Source organism: Phallusia mammillata, chromosome 8 (assembly GCF_965637545.1).
Source record: "Phallusia mammillata chromosome 8, kaPhaMamm4.hap1.1, whole genome shotgun sequence".
Classification (NCBI taxonomy): Eukaryota; Metazoa; Chordata; class Ascidiacea; order Phlebobranchia; family Ascidiidae; genus Phallusia; species Phallusia mammillata.
The window spans coordinates 15,385,833-15,400,665 of NC_137259.1; the positions used below are offsets into that span (position 1 = coordinate 15,385,833).

At 40.6% G+C, this 14,833-nt stretch overlaps 1 protein-coding gene across 1 annotated transcript; it reads left to right on the forward strand.

Moving 5' to 3' along the window:
• The first annotated feature begins 689 nt into the window (after window positions 1-689).
• Window positions 690-6,953, forward strand: LOC145205135 (uncharacterized). Its single transcript, XM_080077787.1, has 8 exons — window positions 690-915; window positions 1,296-1,514; window positions 1,833-3,762; window positions 3,930-4,059; window positions 4,132-4,298; window positions 4,410-4,618; window positions 4,704-4,882; window positions 5,081-6,953. Exons 1-8 carry the CDS (start codon window positions 908-910, stop codon window positions 5,341-5,343), a joined length of 3,105 nt encoding a protein of 1,034 aa, XP_079933913.1. The 5' UTR covers window positions 690-907; the 3' UTR covers window positions 5,344-6,953.
• The last annotated feature ends 7,880 nt before the right edge of the window (window positions 6,954-14,833 follow it).

Below are 14,833 nucleotides of genomic sequence, written 5' to 3' on the forward strand. Positions count from 1 at the left end.
AAATTACTGTGGCTGGCCGGCACCAAAGGCAGGACAAGAAAACACAGAAAGTAACTAAGGCAGTGTGCTTTTAAGAAAGTTGCATGTAGTATCACAGGCGTGTTAATACACACGCACATTTTAATGATTTAGTTTAGCAGGAAGCAAATTGCACATACCAATCAAGGGTGCAATTGAGACTGTTGCTGAGTTAATAACATTGTCGAAATTGTCAGTTGCCCTTAAGTGAGCAAAGGGGCCATGCAACGGGATTAAAAAGCTGCCAAAAAGAGATAGTTTACGATTTGCTAATAACAGCACTTGCCAGAGCATTGACGTCCAAAGCCTTGCGCTGCTGAGTTTTATGACTGGGTGCACACGTGCAGATAGTTAAAGAGGTGACAAATGCCCAATGACCGAAAGTTATAAGCAGGCCGTAAACATGTACGGGCAATTTGGAGTGACTGCTTTACAATCGAAACACGCGAATTTCAGGACATGAGCATTCTTGCAGCTGTGTGCGGGTCAGCTGATACCCGGCATGGCCATTAACTCGGTTATTGCACTTGGTCAAGTATATGCGCCACTGGAACTCAAAGGCATTTGTGTGCAATAAGGACACACACATTGTAGCTGGGCAGGACTTATTTTAAAACTGGAACTGCACGATTGCAGCAGCAGCAAATAGCTTGACATATAAATCATATTTGAACAAATAATACATGTGCTTTGTGTATTCAGCTGATAGCATGGTTGAAAGATAAGAAAGAAACAATAAAACAAATTTAAAACTGCAAAACTTTTGCAATCGATCTGGTCAAGCATCGTGCATTCGGAAATATTTAGCAAATACAGCCGCGAACCGGGTCTGATATTCCCGCTGACCGACACTGCTAATTCCGAGGCCACCGCCCTCGACCAATTCCTTATGTCTACGTGAGTTTAATGTGTGGATGTTGTCAGTTGTAATATTAGTTGGTTTTGCGAAAAATTAAAAATATATCCAGCTTGTAGTTGCATGGTTTATTTTAATTTTTACTTTGCTTTTTAATATTTGCATTCACGCTTTCGCTTTATATTACTGTTCTTTAATATTAATCTTAGGTAAAATTTTGGGCTTTACAGTTTGCATTCAAAATGCCTTCATATATTTGAAAACCGAACTTAAATTTCTTAGGAATCATTTTTTTTTACGATACTTTCAACGGCAAATAGCCCATCAGTTTTTCCTAAATACGACATGAACGCACTCTAAATTAGTCTTGTATATTTAAATTGAGACCAAAAAATAACCGATATCTTGTTCATATTTGCAGTCTCATTATGCCAAGTGATTGCTTTGGTAACAACAACGAGTTGCAAACAATCAGCCCTACCAAATACGAATACCAGCTTTCTTCAGCCTCCGACTTCTCCCATCCCTTCAGTTCAGTTGCTTTCTGCGGCAAGCAACAAGAAGAAACTTCTGAAGATTTCGCTTTCGTCACTGTCCCCGAAAAACAAACATTCGGTCTAGAGTCGTCCGCTAATAGCAGGTACGGCAAGCAAGGAAATATTTCTTTGATAGAAAATATAGTTAAAAAAGTGTTGTTTAAGGTTACTTGGCGCGCAAAAACAGTGTTTTGTGTTGTCAATTTTCATTAATTCCGCGACAATTCTTCAGTATTTGCAACTTTTAACGGCTACTACAGGAGAAAAAATGTACTTTAATTAACTAGGGGTGCAAAAACAGCAGATTTTGCGTCCTAACATTCCATTTTTTCGTCACAATTTTACTACTTCCCAAACACACAGAAAAATAATAATATTTCCTATGCCAATCTGCACAACAACTAAAATGGCTGTTTTTGCAGCGAGGGGTTCCAAAGCGAAGAGGACAAGTATTCAGACCTCGAAGACATCGATCCAGTATTTATGACGTCATCGCAACATCGTATTGCAAACGAAGCCCTCCCAGCAGCATCGATCGTTTGTGCGCAACAGCAGCAGTCTTCGTCTCAGTCTACCGTCGCATCGGTTATCCCGTTTGACGCAAACGCCACCGTGATTCACAGTAATAAGGGTAACATGACCGCTACCGCCGTGACCAACTTTCTCGGCTACCAACAAGACTGGGCATCAGCCGGCACTGTACTCCACGAGCCAGCACTCAGAGAAGCTACACGCCAGCAAGCCACCAATGGCGCAGTGTCCGATGTCTTTAACGGATCCCCTCAGCCAGGAGCAGTACGCGGATCAACCACTGGAGGTCGCTCCCCGAATCCTAGCGCTAACTCTTTGGAAATGCACCAAAGACAGAGCAACGCAGGCTTGATAGATCATGAAAATATTCCCGCGTCTGTTCAGATCATGACCGACACAAGTGGACAACATTTTGTCCAACAAATGGATCAGAGCATGTTGTCGCCGATGGCAAAGAAGAATAGCACCTTGGTACCACCGGGGGCGCTGCTGAGCGTGCCAAACACGCCCCACACTTGTGGTAGCCCAGCTTACTCCAACCACTCTGAAGATGTACAGGCTGAGTGCATGCCTTCGTTTTCCAAGACTCCGCAAACCAGTCCATACAACGTAGGCGGTGGATATTACGATGATTTCACTTTCGCCGCCGGAAAACTCGGAGGCGATGAAGTCGAGGCGTATTCCATGGAGCAGCCCCAACTTGGGTACCAGCAGCGCACACAGTCAGTGCAGTCTAGCGGACGCAGACAGTTCCGTAGTTCTTTCTCTGACAGCCGTCGTACTTCTAATGTAACCCCACCGTCTCCCAACTCAGTAGAAGATGTATTTAACGGCAGCAGAAGCCAACCTCGTCGCGACTTTTACAACGAGGGTTTGTGCTCCAACGCTCAAGTTGAGATCCGTAATCGCATGGATGGCTTTCAGGCTTACTCGACCAGTCCCACTGACACCAAGCCTTACATCATGCAGCAAGACGTCAATTCAAATCACTTGAAAAAGTCGCTGTCAGTTGGCGTGACAAAGTCCAACATCATGTCGCAATCGGCCCTGACCTCTTCAGCGCTTTCTATGCCCTCTTTGATGACTGGCAACGCTCACGCCAGCCTCCTGTCGCCGCTACAACAGAAGAACATGCGAGCATTTGACCAACAAGAAATGTCAGGAGTAGATGTGAAAAATCATTTTACTTCGATGTTGAACTCGCCTCTTCCCACGACCACTGCAGCTACTTTTACCGAAGCGGAGCAGTCTCCCCGCCAGAGCTCACAACACAGCCCTACTGACCTTTCAGTAACCCGCGCCCGACTTGAGTTCGAGAATTACCAACAGCAGCAGCAACAGCAACAACAGGTCTTCGAAAGCGCTCGTCTGTCACGATCAGTTAAGGAACAGGCGGCTGGCACGGCATCAGCAGCTGACATTGCTGATATCTTTGGGCATTACCGCCAAGAACGTGACCAGTTCCCGCACTTGCCTGATGTAAGCGGTCACATGCAAAGCAACGCGTTTTCGAATTCGATCCCAGCCGGGCTTCTGAAGCAACAAGACGCCGACTGTGTTTACCCGAGCCCGCTTCCATACAACGGACAGATGTACTTGACTATCCCGAGCACACACAGCAACCCGTTTCACCCCTTCCGATCGCACTACTCGGGCCAACAACGGCATCACCCGTACCAGACTGACCGCTTGGTTGGCGGTTCCTCGATGACACATACCCCTCGTCCTTCCAGCGAAGGCCTCTGTGCAGTGTGTGGCGACAACGCAGCTTGCCAACATTATGGCGTAAGAACTTGCGAAGGATGCAAGGGCTTCTTCAAGGTCAGTTTAGTCGCACTTTTTACTTTACACTTACTTGATGTTTAGACAAATCAGTGCAATGAATGTTTTTGAAACTTTTTTTATTTCTATCTTTAACAAAGACAAATTGCCGTTGATGTAGCATAACCTTTTGACGAAATAGTACATGTAGTTTTTTCGTCTTACAGAGAACTGTCCAGAAAAAGTCAACATACGTTTGTCTGGCGAACAAGAACTGTCCAGTCGATAAGAGAAGGCGCAACCGATGTCAGTTTTGCCGCTACGAAAAATGCTTGGCAGTCGGAATGGTCAAAGAAGGTAAGCATAAGTTTTTTACATAGTTTAGTACAAACAGTCCAGAATCTTAAACATCTTTTTATTGATCGACAGTGGTAAGAACTGATCACCTAAAGGGTCGCAGAGGGAGACTTCCATCCAAACCCAAGGGACCCCAAGACCCCGTTGCACCTCCATCTCCTCCTATCAGCTTTATAACTTCGTTGGTACGAGCACACGTCGACACCAACCCCGCAATAACCAACACCGACACTTCCAAGGTAAATACAAAAAACAGCATGTAAAAACTTGTTATTCTTTAACAAATGTTGAACAAACAGTTTTGTTTCGACACGACATCATTTTTAATAAATATGTCCATTTTCTTGCAGTATCGCCCCCCGGGAGTTCCCCCGTGCTCGCCCCCGCTTACAACAGCCGAAGAGACCCACAACTTTTACGATCTCCTTGCTTCTTGCTTGTCAGTAGTGCGGCAGTGGGCAGATAAGATTCCAGGCTTTGGAAACCTCTGTGAAGAGGACCAGACTATCCTAATTGAAAAGGCATTTCTTGAGATCTTCCTTTTGCGTCTTGTATATAGGTAAGTTGAAAATCAATTCATAAGACGTCCGCCATTTTTTTGGTCGCGTTAGTCAAATGTATAATCGTTCCGTTCTTGTTTTTAGATCTGAGATCCAAGAAGGCAAACTGGTTTTCTGCAATGGACTTGCCCTGCACCGGGACCAGCTTTACCGAAGTTTCGGCGAATGGATTGATTCCATTATTTCCTTCGCTTGCACATTTTCCGACCTTAACGTCGATATTTCGTCATTTAGTTGCATGCTTGGACTATTGCTTTTCCAAGGTAAAATATACACATGGCCGTTTCAGTATGTACACACTTTTTTAAAAGTAAAATAAATAACTGTAAATTACGTTTAAAAGAAAAAGTTTAAACATTTTTTTGTGTTATTTAACAACAACTTTTGATCTAACTTCGTAAAATGTTTTTTGACATAAAGCCCAAATTTACCAAACTTAACCCAGCGCATTTTTATTACAGAACGCCCCGGCCTTCGCGACAGCAAAAAGGTTGAAGAGCTTCAAGGCATGGTGATTGACAGCCTAAAAGACCACGTCAGCAAGAGCACCATCACAGCCGACCGACCCAACTTTTTCAACAAGATCCTCGCTGTTCTTCCCGATCTACGGGCGCTGGCAACGATCGGAATCGGTCGCATGTACACGCACAAAATGGAGTCGCAGAACGTGCCCATGCCCCAGTGCTTGCAGAGAAGCCTGGAAATTCCAGCCAATCACGTGTGAGCACGTGATCAAACAACGAAAAATGGACGCAACGTTTTCTTGACCATTGTCTACAGGGCGAGAGTTGAGAGGAATCGCCCGCATAAGCGCTAGGAGATTATGCAGACTAATATTTATTGCCAACGGCCCGCTTGCGGAGAGGCAAAAGCAAACCAACAGCGCCGTCTACCGGCCGTTTGTGGTTCTTCCACCAGGGGTAGCTGAGCTACCGAGACTATAATTATTGTGACGTCCCAAATCACTGCCGTCATGTGTTTTGTTTCTGATAACTACGCCGCTTACTAAACGTTCTTAACGGAACCTCAAAGTAGCTAAGCTTCACAGCACGCGGGGACCCTCAGGCTGAAACACGTGATTTCCACCAAGGGTCTGTTGGCACCATCTCCTGCTTAAAGTTCCTGCGATGCCACAAATCGTCACCGTGCATACGCGTTCTTTGCACAGATCGGCGCACAGAGATTCCTTCTTTGTTATACATATCTATATATTTGTATGTGCGCGTGTGTTTGTGTCCTAACGTGCGTGCGTGTTTATGTGTGTGTGCATACTTACAAAGCTCATGTACATTACGAAATAATTTAAGGCTAACGTCACAGCTTTGTACAGTCGACGATCCGCATTAATCAGCTCAAAGCGATTCTTACATGCTCGTATTGTTTGTTTTTTATAACTTTCTTTTCAATATTGCATTCATGGTATATCGCACCGATTCCCACTGCCACCTGTTGCATATATAACAGATGACGCCACGGGGGTGATGACGTCAGGCTACGTTTCGTCACTCTCTGACGTTTACGTTGTCATTTAAGCAACAAGTGGTGGCAATAACATTAGCTCTAACTCCTGTCGCGAGATTTGAAAGCGTTTTTTTTCCGCCTGTTATTCGTTTCAATTGTTGCATTGTGATTTCATACTAACGCACTCCCTGCCGATTCGCACTAAAACTCCAAAGCTGTCTTGTAGAATGGGATTTGCTGTGCAAGTCTTCACCGAGCTGCGCTTTGGCTGTACGCAGCGCTCAAATTTGCAACTTATAAGAAATTTACATGCAGTGTCACGTATTTGAAAACGTTTTAGCAGTATTTCACGTTCTTTTGCTGCTTTTAAGTACTTATGAAATTCAGCGTGTTGAATGGTGCACCTTTCGCAAACGGTACAACTCCTTTATATTCGCAAGGCAATCAGTAATTACCTTTGTTTTTATTTATCACACGTCAGCAAAGTTTCAAGGCGATTTATGGACGTTAAGGTGCACTTGCCTTTTAACCCTTCGAAAGTTGCATCGATGATCTTAAAGTACAGCGTTTTGCAAGTTTCATGTTGAACTATTTACAATGAACTCATTTCACACCTATTAATGGTTTTCATTCATAAAGGTAGCGACTGTTGTTGTTTTATTTTTGCCTTTTTCAGTTTTTCCACCCGCCTTTGGCTTGTGAAAGCCCGAAAAAAATTTTCTATCCCCGTTTACTTACAAGGTTCACATATTTTTATCATCGACGTTCTGTTATCGACATTCTTTTATCGAAATGCCTTTTGACGGTTCCCCTCCCCTTACGACAGCAGATCGCGTGGGCATATAAATAAAAAACACCAACGTGGAAAAGAAAGTTGTGCATTTGACAGCAAAGTCAAAATTTGCAGTAGTAATTGAAGCTATGCTTGTTCAGAAATCGTCAAAACACAGTTAAAAGAGAAATCTACGCTACAACAACTAAAGCATTTAATACGTTTGATGCCAAGAAGCATGTTTTTGTGTGAAACTCGAATAACAACACTACTGATATGGGGAAAAAGTTTTCAAAATTGGTATGCGTAAAAAATGCACAAATGTTTAGGCGGTTCATTAAAAAGAATTAACCCAAGGTTGACTGATAGGTCTGTAGATTAAAGTATTACCCGACATTTTGAAATGTTACAAACGTTTTGCTAACCTTTTACAGCCCACACAAAATCTGTGACACCAACGTTTGGGCATTGCAAAACAATGTTAACGAAGTAAAAAAATTAATGGGGCCTTTTCAGTGCTTGTTGCGCAACAAAGTTATTTAAATAATTAAAAAAATGTTCCAAGATCTCCCAGGTGACACATCAAGACTTGGCAAACCAGTTTATCACTCATAGTGATCTTAAGAATAAAGAAATAGCTATCGAGTTTTAAGCCAAAATCGACTACATCTTCAAAACACTTTTTTCAACTGACAAAAGCTGTATCCAATGTTCTTATTAACTTGACAAACAACTGGACTGAAAACTGGACAAAAGTTTAAACCTGTATATTTGTAAGAATTATTAAGTACAAGTTATCATCAAGACAAAAAGAAAAATCTATAACTCATAGCGACTCGAATGCGCACAAATAGTTTGCATTGCACTGTTAAACTATAGTCTTGAAAGTCCGGGCTTTTCGGACTGGGTTCGGCACTAGGTTTCCAATCTACGGGTCTGATTCGGGGCCGACTTTACACTCTGTGTCAATGTTTTTTTCAAATAAATTTAAATAGCTAAGTAGTCAGTTGCAAGACATGACCTAATGTCAAACAGCCCTAAAACGTTTTGTTCAAGACTAATTGTCTATTATAGCTTATTGTATTTGTCTTGGTCTTTCCAGAGGCATCAATTCTTAGGCCTGTCAATCAAACTTTTGGGCCTGAACGAGTGTCTCAAAAATGATTCGGGTGCGGGCCGACTTCGGGTTCCAGTTTTGGCCCCATTTGCAACTGTGTAAATAAACTTAACCACCAAATGGACTCTCTATCGCCACCAGACGCAATTTTAACTAAAATCAATAACCACAAGATGTCGCCACCGATTTACATAAAACCAAATGAAAGTTCCATGATAAGAAATTGGTTGTGAAGTTTGGCAAGCAGTTTACTACGAATTAATTACTTTATGCATTGCTTTTTTATCACACAAAGAAACCACAACATCCAGGCACGAGTTTTAAGTATCAAGAAAGAATACAGTAGTTGGCTTTTACCTAATCACGAACATCAGAATAAATTTATTCACGCAAACCTTTATATCACGAAAAGCATTACTTGAAATCGCATCGCGTGGCGCAGCAAAGACGAAAAATTTGTTGTGCACCCACAGGACTGCGCATGGAAATCAATCATGCGTATCTGACGTAGGCTTGATGTATGCCAGAAAAGACTGGCCACAGGAAAGTGTTATGTTGTACACCACCAAGGCTAAAAAAGTACTGCGAAAGTGTGGCGTCGATTTCAACGTTTTTACCAGGAAAGCCCGTATTAGAGCAGGCGTCAAATTGTATCAAACAAGCGCAAAATGTCACGAAGCGCACGCAAATTATACAGAAAGACAGGCTTTAATCCTCTTTTGGGTAAGTGTGGTGGATAATCTGATTCTGAAATGCCTAATAATTTAGTAAAAAAGTTTTCTGTTTGTGTCTTTATGTGCACTAGAAATGTTATTGATTGCTTGAGTAATGCAAAATGTGCTGTGTAGCTATATCTTCCAGATGACAACATCAGCTGGTAATAACGCAAGATTTCTGGATAGTTCAGCACCAAGGTTAAAGCTAATTTCGGATTGTTAGAAGGCACCAACTGTTCTAACTGTTAGATAACAACAAAATAGTATACAAAGAAACAAAACAAATATTATGTTTTGCGATTATCCAGCAAATTAAGATGTCCATAATGCAAAAATGGCGCATAAAGCCATGGACCAAAGAAATGGAATCTTTGCATAGGTTTGTAAGCGTGATAATGTCACCGAGTTGATACGTTTGTTTTTGTCTGTCACTCCAAAGCAGTTTTTGTTTCCCAAGGAGGATTTTATGACTATCTTGCAAGATTTTCAAAGTAACAAAGCTTTTGTTTAGTTTTCCAAAAACAAAGCGGAAAACTAAAAAGATGTAAGCGGTAAAATTAGTAAAAACTTTTGTGTGATATGGTTGAAGGGCGACGGCTTTTCTGCTTGCACGCAACGGCGGCTAAGGGCTCTGGTTGCGGTCAAACTTTTCAGTCGGTTCACCGGTTTGCCTTGCGATGCCTAAACAAACAGGAAAACGCACGCAAAAGACCAGGTTGTCTTTGGGAGCTAGTTGCTTGCAAATGGATTTAATTGCAGCCGAAAGTGACTTTACTGACTTTTGTGGTTTTCCGCTAGCTAGTGTAAAAGAACTGAGAGAGATGGTTGGCTTTTATTGCACAAGAAACTGGGTTTAAGGCACCTGGCCCAATTACAAACATTAAAACTCATCGTACTTGGGAAAGTTCACGATGTACTATTGTTTTGTTTGGTAATGGCAAATAGTCAAAACTACACACTTTTGATCAAAGTTTACCTGAAGAAGTTAAATTTGCTTCACACTTACGGTTCATTTGTTTATTAAGAGTGCTAAAAACTTATGCAATCCTTTTAGTAATAAAATAACAGTGATGTGTGCCTAATCAAACTTACATCCTAAACGCAATTGTTTTTTTCAATTAACAAGAATCGAAATAAGCAAGAATGCTACAACACCAAGACAGAAATAATAATCTTTGGTGACATGCAAATCAACAAAACGTTCTTTGATAAAAAAAAATGTTGTTTAACTGTACTGATACCATAAGCACTCAAATTCGTTTTCAGTTTTGTTTTTAGGGTTGTAGTTTTGACTGCAAAGCAAACTTAAGCAACAAATACAAGCCAATATTTGTGAGTAAAGCATCACTGTGTTTCGACAATAGCCGTTTCATTGCAGGTAAAATTTAAGCAACAGAAGAGAACTTTGTATCGCACAACGGAAGGTAATGACACCGTGTAAAGATAAAAGCAATTAATCGGTGATAAAAAAGCAATTAGGCAAAACTTGCTTCTGACAAAGCTTAGAACTCTACTGGAAATGGTGAAAAAACCTAATTGGTCGATGTCAAGAGGGCGTAAAATATTTTCGGTAACACTACGGAGAAAATAAATCAGTGTGACGGACAGTGTCGCGACAGTAAAAATGTAAATGCTGGTAAGTTTAGAAGTTACATCCGCTTTAGTAACTTTCGGGACTTTTTCTTCTGTAGAGAACGTAGAGTGGATTCGTTTTCTCAACATACAGATTTAAAGATTTGTCAAGAAATGCATGTTTTGACAATTTGTGAAATTTGTTAAAAAAGCAGAAAAAGTAGCTTTAGGCACAAAAGATTGATTTTTACTGATACAAGCTATTATTTATAATATTTCTGCGGCCGAAGTAAGAAGAGGTAACTAAAAGTAGAAAAAGAGGGGTTTTTTGCTGATATAAATCATTATTTCAGGTATATTTTATCACATTATCACGCAATGGCGAAGTATGTAAAACCTTTTTTTCATAAATAAAACCATGACTCGTCTAATTTATGTAATGAGTGATTCTGGTTTTGTTCGGCCATATTTTGAAACTGGCGGAAAAAAATCTACAAAACCCTCGTTTTAAAAATGGCGCAGTTTCCCTAAGAAACATCAATCAACATAGACGGGGTTCCCAATTCCCGCTCTCAACCGATGCGCCGGCACCAGCTCATCTATTGTGGCGTGTGCGATGAACTATGTCGGGTTTCATACAGCTTCGATTGACCGCAACAAAACTTTGCTCTAATGTGAACCGGTTTTGCGGCGTCGCTTGTGTAAACTCATCCAGTATTCAAGGACCAGCCGCTCCGGGCTAGTTCTTTGGGAGTTGGGGCAATTTGTCGATGCCCCTCTTCTCTCTCGCGCTCTATACAGACGAATTCGTCATTTTTGTGTCGCGAATTTATTCAACATCACTCGACCGTCGATATACGTTGCTACGGACAACCGCGGTGTTTGCTAACGCTATTGTGGCTTTTATGGGAAACTAATACGGGTTTTCCTATGGAGTTTATCAACTCAATAGGAATGTAGAAGCCCAGTGTTGTAATACAGGGTCATGTTATTTGAGAGCGAGAAGCAGGTTTGAAAGAAAATCGCAACACAAATATTCAAAATTTAACCTGCGGCATTATGAGTAAATGTGCATAGCGAATATTCATTTTGTTTTTACTAGCAACAAATTAGTCTCCAGCAATTACATAAAATATTCGCTAACTTCAAATATAACTAACGCGGTCTCAAATTTGTACCAAAAGCTCTGTAATCCAACCTTGGACGTCTGGTTTTATATCTGGTTGTTAGTTGAGGCGTCAACATCTAAAACTTTCGCTAAAATGTTTGGAGTGTCGATTAAGACTCAGATAAGAGTGTAATAGAAACGCCTGACTTTCTCAGTATCCATTGATTCAACTTGCGATAACGCAAATAACCAAACTCGAATATGTATCAGAGCGCCAAGGTTGTGTAGTTTGCGAATTCGAAAACGTTTTTGTTGGTGAGATAAAAGCTTTGGTCAAATCGGGCTTAAAATTCGTTGTAAACGGAAAAGATTTAATCGCGAAGCCATGCAGTTGTTACGTAGTCACAAAGAACGTATTTTGGTCCCTTTTCAAAGCAACTGGGCCACAAAAGCATATAGAAGCATTGGCTAGCGCGCTTTTGTTCGATGGTGGGTTGGTTATTTATGATCAACTTGGGAGAAAACTCTTACCAGCGTGATAGTTTAACTCAAACGAAACTTTAAGCACAAAAGAACCGGGGTTCTTAAGCCCGCCCACGCAACATACCCTTGCAGTCAACTGTTACATAGGAGGCAGTTTAACACGCACCTCAATGAATGTTTGATTCTATTTTTCTGTTTCGGGGACGATTGCGTTAATGAATGGCCGATTTATAAACAGCAAATCTTTTTTTGCAAACTTCTCATATTAATATCAACATATGAGCGTGACATTTGTTACATGTTTTCACAATTAACTTTGTTACGTCTACACTGGTTTCAAATTAAATAGATAATCGTCATACTTGGCCTGTTATGCAAATAGTTTTATGAGGTAAAGGTGCTATATTATAAAAACAAAAAATACCTGACCGAACACAACGTAACCTTGGTGTAACTTACAAATCATTCAGATATATTTTTAGCAATATTGTACATTATCTAGGCTCAAGGCTCAACCCATAAAAGAATCATACACAGATAAAGATATATGTTTCTGAAAAATCTCTGCATTCAAAAAGTATGAATCAACAGTTTTACCAAAGTTTGTTGGCCAGATAGTAGATTTTAGGCTATTATGACGTATTTTTGGAAATAATAATTTCGCATCAAAAATAAAGAAAAAAGTTAAAGTTGATTTTAGATGCTGGTTTCATAGGGTCGGGAAAAACATTCGCGTTTATAACAGTGTTTTTCAACCCAAAGTCCGCGAGCTCATATGAGTCTGTGAAAGGTTCTCATGAGTGCGTGTCCACCTCACGACAGACAAAAATGTTTACTTTTCACCGAGATCACAAACCGGTAAGCTGATCCAAAATAGTCCAATACCTAAAACTGTTTAGGAACACTAGTTCAAGGACAACATTAAATTCGAGAGGCTCCTGTCTGTATTCATAAGTTCACGTTTAACATCTCAAAAGGTATGACATAATCCACACAGCTAGCGTTCCTTCCATTTAGCAGCACTTTATGAAAACCGCAGAGCCTGCTTCAACCGTAGACGCCTGACACAAGCCGAGTTTTCATAAACATATCTTCAAGTATAGATGCCATTGTCCGCTACGCCAAGCGCCTCACACATTGCCAAATTGAAGGCAGTCAAGTTCGCCCACCGATTTGTACTCGTCATAAGACATAGACTTGGTACTTGAGAATTTACGTGCCGTATATTCAGGTGTGTGGTCGCATATTATTCCCACGCGGGCAAACGAGCCTATAAAAGGCCCTGGACTGATTAATTGCCAATATTCTATTCAATATAGCTGTCGTTTTTTCGGCATTGGGTTTGGCTATGTGACTATTTTGTATATTTCCTGAGCATAAAGGTTGACGGTGCATTTATTTTCTGTAATCCAAGATTCTCTAGAAAGATAAATTTCTTGTGAAGGTGTTATTTGCAAGTGAAAGAAATTCATTAAGGTGTTATTTGCAAGTGAAAGAATTAAGTTTTAAGCCGTTGTCAATAAAGTACTAGTGCACATAAACAAATGAAGTACATTTTCATTTAGAGACAAATGATAGTTAAGTCCATAGTTGCACTTTTGGGTGCTAAAGGGCAATTTTTTTGTGGAGGAATAGTGTTTAATACAGCTTTTGATCGCGATGTTTCCATTGAGCAGAAACAGATTGCAGGACTTATTACCACATTTTGCCTGTCTTTTATTGTATACATACTCTGGGCATCATCAAACAAGTATTTGAATAACGTGCTTACAAGGCCGAAAAGAGTGTGACATTTTGTTTTTGAAACACCATTAAACTGTTTAGCAATCAAAACAGGCTTTCGATTTTGAACCGCGGTTTAACATACCTTTGAATAGTCAATAAACTGAAAATAATCATAAAATCAAGCAATGTCTCGTTTCGGTTTTAAGGTCGTCTACCTCATTCAACGAAAACATACCATATGTGCCTTGTGTATGTTATGTGTCAGTGCCCGGGTGATGACTCTATCGCCTGTTTGCCTTGCTAGAACCGTCGTTACATACACAGAAATGTTTTCAGAATAGAGAAAGGCATTTTCTCACCACGCTAACAAAGTATGACATTCGAAATCAGGTAACAACACACAGATTGCGGTTGTTTGTTCCTGCTGTGGTGTAAATACAACCGAGTGGTAGCACGTGTCGAAGTGAGATGTTATGATTAATTAAGCAAATGAATTTTGTTTGTTTAGTGCATGGTGTAGTAGGCAACGTGTGGTATGTCATGTAGTCCAATGGTGTTTTGATATTATAAGGAGCCGTAAAAGATAATTCACACGTTAGAAATGGAAGCGATTTGGCGACAGGCAAGTTGTTTTTGCAGTGAAGATGCAGTTTGTCTTGATGATCAGTGCATTAGGATGCAATATGCCACCAGTATTGCACAATATGTTCAACATGCTTTATTCTCTATTAAACTGCAACCATTAGAGAATAAATAGCAAAAGGCAGGCATAAAAACTCTTAAAACGAGGAATTCTGCGCTAAAAACGTTGACCTTTAAGAAAACAGTTTTCTCAATATTTGTATTATGTGGAAAACTACGAACAGTTTAGTTTTGTTGCTCGCAATAATTAATGGCGATGTAAAATATATTAAAACTAATATTAAAACTAAAAACTAATTGCACACTTATGTCATGTGAATATGTCATTAGTATGTTGTATCCCCCAGGAAGCGGCACAGTATTGTTAAGGTGTTACACTATTGAGGATAGAGCCTCTGCTTGCTTCAAATGATCAGCCAAGCTTGGCATTTTTGAGGTGTGTCCATGTATTATACCCGTCATAAGGCCACTAAATTATTAACGAGATTGCGAGAGGCGTAGCCATGGTGACCTAAGAGTTAAGAATCTGCTGGAGCTTGGCGAGAATGGGGTTTCGCGTGAGCCTGTTATTTTTTTAGCCAGTTTAGCGGCAACAGTCAAAAGCCCGCGGAACCTTTG